This window comes from Mytilus edulis, chromosome 6 (assembly GCF_963676685.1).
Source record: "Mytilus edulis chromosome 6, xbMytEdul2.2, whole genome shotgun sequence".
NCBI classification, from domain to species: domain Eukaryota; kingdom Metazoa; phylum Mollusca; class Bivalvia; order Mytilida; family Mytilidae; genus Mytilus; species Mytilus edulis.
Window position 1 is genome coordinate 86,704,095 of NC_092349.1, and position 5,082 is coordinate 86,709,176.

Consider the following 5,082-nt stretch of genomic DNA (forward strand, 5'->3'; position numbering starts at 1 on the left):
TTAATTAGTATTTTAAATAAATGTCTCAAACTTGCACCCCTTCTGCTTATTTTCTGCTAGACGATGTCTTTTCCCAGTGAATATAGGGTTTTTGAAAGGACTGTTTTGACATACTACATATAGAATACTTCCGAGACCACACTGTTTTTTCTCATCACAATTATGTAGAAATAGTAGTGAGCAACTGTTTTCGCACTTGTTTTAACTGGTCGGCAGATATACAAACTCTACCACCCTACGTCCTGATTTTCATGTTGAAGATCGTCTTCAGGACTGTTTTCATATTCATTATCAATTTCTAATTTTAGAAAAACAAGTTCATTCTCCTAGAAGTAACATACTTTCCGTCAAATTTACCGTTGACGTTGTCCCATCGAAAAGTCGCCGGGTGCAATTTTAACATTGCAAAATCTGGTCAAAGGGACGTAATTCGTACAAAACGTCGCAATATTTCGCGGAATCCGCTAGACGGCGTTCATTTACTGTTACTTGACCTTAAAATGTTTTTTTTATATTTTATGACGAGTTAGAAAATTCATTTTAAAATTTTTATCAATCTGATATTGTCGTATTATACTAACGGACAAACTTACCACTACAGTATGCTAGCACTGTGTTCCTGGGAATTATCGCAAAAGATACAATCGATTGTATCTCCTATTTGAAAACAGTTGTAAAATCTTCTTGTTGATTTGAAGGTCAAAAATTTAAAGGTGTAAGTAATAATCTGCATTTAAACAAATCGGAATGCGTTCTAAATTTATTCAAAAAGCTATTAAAATTTTATTATCTTACCTTGATTTTTAAATACAAGAGTAAAACACTTTTTAGAAGCTGGTTATCAAGCTAGAATAAACAAGTATGTATTGTTTGTGACGGGTGTGTATATACAATTCTGGTCTTCGGATGGAGTAGTATTTTAGTATTTTTATGTAAACTCTCTCTCTCTCTCTCTCTCTCTCTCTCTCTCTCTCTCTCTCTCTCTCTCTCTCTCTCTCTCTCTCTCTCTCTCTCTCTCTCTCTCTCTCTCTCTCTCTCTCTCTCTCTCTCTCTCTCTCTCTCTCTCTCTCTCTCTCTATATATATATATATATATATATATATGTGGTTTGGTTCTTTCTTCTGCATCAGTTGAAATTCATACCCGTTCAACCCACATGGAGCCTAGACTCCGTATTGAAGACCGTACTTTGACTTATAATGGTTTACTTTTACTTTTATAAATTGTGACTTGGATGGAGAGTTGTCTCATTGGCACTCTTTCGCATCTTCATATATGTATTGAGATTCACCGTCGGATCAGTACTTTTGTCCTGCTATCCGATCAAACGTTACATGTTATTGTTTCATTTTGTTTCCAACTTCAAATCAGAAATGTTTTTTTTTTCAAATATTTCATTGTATTTCTACTGTTTGTTGCATAGATACATTTTCTCCATGTGCTGCACTTTTAGAAACTATTGTCGTAATTCTTTTCAGCAACTAACAGTGATTTGTTTTACCAATCTTTATATTGATTACCTAAATGGCTTTACAGTTTGATATAGAAAAACAAATTTAGTGGGAAGAAACTTGCCCAAATGACCTACTTGCTGGCTATCTACAGAAATGGTCTACTAATAGACATTTTCAACAACGCTTGACACCGACTATTGACACCTACAGTGTACAGGGGAAATAGAGGGGTCGTATCATAGATAAAAATCTTGAATGTATAACATGCCTGTAATGTTCTGTCAAATATATTTAATAGAGTTGTCTTCCTTTCCCCTTATTTCATTTTTGGTTAAATTTCGGTATGTTTCACTCCCCTAGATTACATGTATCGATAAGGCCCGGGATATATAGAAAGGAAAATGGCACATGGCCCGCAAAGCAATTTTGGGAATCATTCAATTTTTGGAAATCTAGTGGTCCCCCATAGAGTTAGTTTTATTACCTACTTCTTCTCTTAACTTTCGTGCATCCGTGCACATTTGAGTATTTTGCGACTTGGAATAGAACATTTATTATTATTTAGGCCTAGGATATGGTTAAAATTAGTCTATGTCAACGGACAACTCGCTTTGGACATATTTTCAGTGTGAATAATTTTGTTATTGTTGATGTTATCTTTTACTTTGGCCTTGTTGTGAACCGAGCATGTTGCAACTGCATTGTTTGTTTTTAACATTTAAAGCATAATAAGGGATTTATTCATTGTGTTGCGTTACTTGTATTATGTTTAATACAATACATGTTAAGAAATAACTTAGGAACAATTACTTATGATTGTTTATTTTTGTTGTAGCTGTTTACCTTCTCCTGGAAAGTAGTGAAATAAAGAATTACAAGAATCATTTTGTTAGTTATTAGGCATAACAGTAAAAAGTCTCACCATTGGACCAATATATTATGGACACGCCAGATGAAGTAGAAACAAAACGGCTGAGAACACTTACAGTTAAGGCAATGGAAAACTATAAAGATTAAAGCTTATCATGATAAACTATTAGAAAAGAGACACGCAGTCGAGGAATCATTAGCCTATCTGGAGGAACAAACAAGAGATATACAAATTCTAGGACAGGCTAGAGAAACTCTTGTGGAAGTACTTAACGATTATTATGAACTGTGTAAGGAATTCTGTAAATACTAAGTCGAATACACGCTAGCATCTTGCTCGTGAAAAATTGTTCAACATGGTCGTCGTACTACATGGTACATACTCGAATCTTTGGATGCACTACACAACTGAGGTATCCATCTCTGATTGAATGCAACGAAATTCTTATCTCAAAGCAAGAAATAGCTACTCCTGCCATAGCTAGGCACTACAAACATCTACACGATATAGAACAGTTCATACCAGAACTTGATAGGAATGCTGAAGTAATGCTTCTCATAGGACGGTATGTGACCGCCGGTCATCACATTTTAGATCAAAGAATTGGCAAGGAAAACGAACCGTATGCACAACGTCTTTGTCTTGGATGGGCAATAATTGGCGAAACATGCTTAGGCCTAGTACACACTTCAGATACAATCACAGTAAACAAAACAACCGTTCTTCCACACGGAAGAGAGACAAATCTTAAACCATGTGAATATGGTTTCAGAGTGAAAGACAAGGAACCAGATATTGGTAGTACGGTATTCAAACAAACTAGAGAAGATGATACTTTAAGATTGTCTCAAGAGGATAAAGAATTTCTGATCGTTATGGATAATGAATTTCACACATCAGAAAATGGCCGTTTATCAGCACCTTTACCGTTTCGGAGAGATAGACTAAAACTTCAAAATAACTATCATCAGGCAAGACAAAGAGCAGAGAATCTTAGTAGAAGCTTTAAACGAGACCCCACTAAACAACAGCATTTCGTAGAATTTATGAAAAATATATTTGTTAATAATCACGCAGAAACAGCCACTCCGGCTAGAGAGGGTGAGAAAGTTTGGTATCTCCCAATCTTTGGAGTTTATCACGCAAAGAAGCAATGAAAAATCAGAGTTGTATTCGACCCATCAGCTAAATACAATGGGCTTTGTTTGAACGATATTCTTATAAAGGGACCGGCCTTAACAAACAACTTAGTTGGTGTACTATTGAAGTTTAGGAAGGGTAAAGTTGCCGCAATTGCAGATTTTGAACAAATGTTTTTTCAACTCTGAGGTTAATGAAGAACACAGGAACTACTTAAGATGTGTATGGTTTAAGGACAACACTGTAACAGAACAACTGACTAAATATCGAATGAAAGTTTTTTTGGTAATTCACCTTCCCCAGCTGTAGCTAATTATGGTTTACGCAAAGCTGTTTCCGATCACACATATTTAGACACATGTGATGATGTATGTCATTATGTAAACAACAATTTTTATGTAGATGATGGTTTGGTGTCAGGCGATAGCCCTGAAGAAATTGTAATTCTCATCAAAAAGACTCAAGAAAGATTAATAACAGGAGGTAAAATTAGACTGCATAAGATAGTTTCAAGTAGTAGTGAGGTAGTAAAGAGTTTTGAAACAAATGGTTTAGCTGAAAGCATTACCGAGATTGACTTTAATTCAGAGTCTACATGTCTACAGAGAAGTTTAGGTTTGTGTTGGAATGTTGTAAAAGACAGTTTCACCTATCAGTTATCTAAAGAGGAGAAATCCTTTACAAAAGGAGGACTGCTTTCAGTAATTTACGGAATATTTGATCCGTTAGGGTTCATAGCTCCTGTAATCCTTGGCGGAAGGTTAATTATGAGAGAAGCAGTACAAAATAGTTCATTAGATTGGGATGATCCGTTGCCCAATAATTTACTCTCTGACTGGCAGAGATGGAAACAGTCCTTACAGGATCTTGAAACATTAGAGATAGGGAGACCTTTCACTAGTCAATCATTGAATGACAGTACTACTGAAGGTGAATCACACATCTTCTCGGACGCATCAAAGGAGGCGATTTCGTCTGTTGCCTATATCCGTACATTTGACAAAAATGGAAATTCACAACTAGGTTTTTTAGTAGGAAAGTCCAAACTGGCTCCGTGTCATGGACATACCATACCGAGGCTGGAATTATGTGGAGCTGTTCTGTCAACTGAGTTAACTACATTTATTCAGAATGAACCAAAATTGCCATTAAGTTCCACACACTTTTATACCGATGGTCAGGTAGTACTAGGGTATATATACAATGAGAAAAGAAGGTTTTATGTGTATGTCAGCTACCGTGTTAGCAAAATTTTGAAAGGCTCTGTGACATCACAATGGAGCTATGTACCAACAGAGTTAAATCCGTCTGATCATAGAACACGGCCGTGAGAAGCAAAAAATGTAGGAGACTCAAAGTGGTTATTATGACCAAAATCATACATATAGATACTTCACAAATCCGAATGCACTTCATTTGATATTGTGTCACCTGATGAAGACCAGGAAGTTTGTCCTATAGCAGTAGAGTCTATGAACACATCGATATCACCTATTCAAACCTTGGGAGTTGATCGGTTTGAGAGATTCTCAAAATGGTCAAGCTCAGTAAGAGCTATATCTTTGTTAAAAAGAAAGATTGTGTCAAGTAATAGGAGTAAAGTAGATACTAAGGATA

General features: G+C 35.8%; 1 protein-coding gene across 1 annotated transcript; it reads left to right on the top strand.

Annotated features, from left to right (window-relative positions):
* Positions 1 to 2,696: 2,696 nt before the first annotated feature.
* LOC139526715 (uncharacterized) lies at positions 2,697 to 4,796 on the top strand. The gene is made up of 2 exons (XM_071321879.1): positions 2,697 to 3,426; positions 3,769 to 4,796. Exons 1-2 carry the CDS (start codon positions 2,697 to 2,699, stop codon positions 4,794 to 4,796), a joined length of 1,758 nt encoding a protein of 585 aa, XP_071177980.1.
* The last annotated feature ends 286 nt before the right edge of the window (positions 4,797 to 5,082 follow it).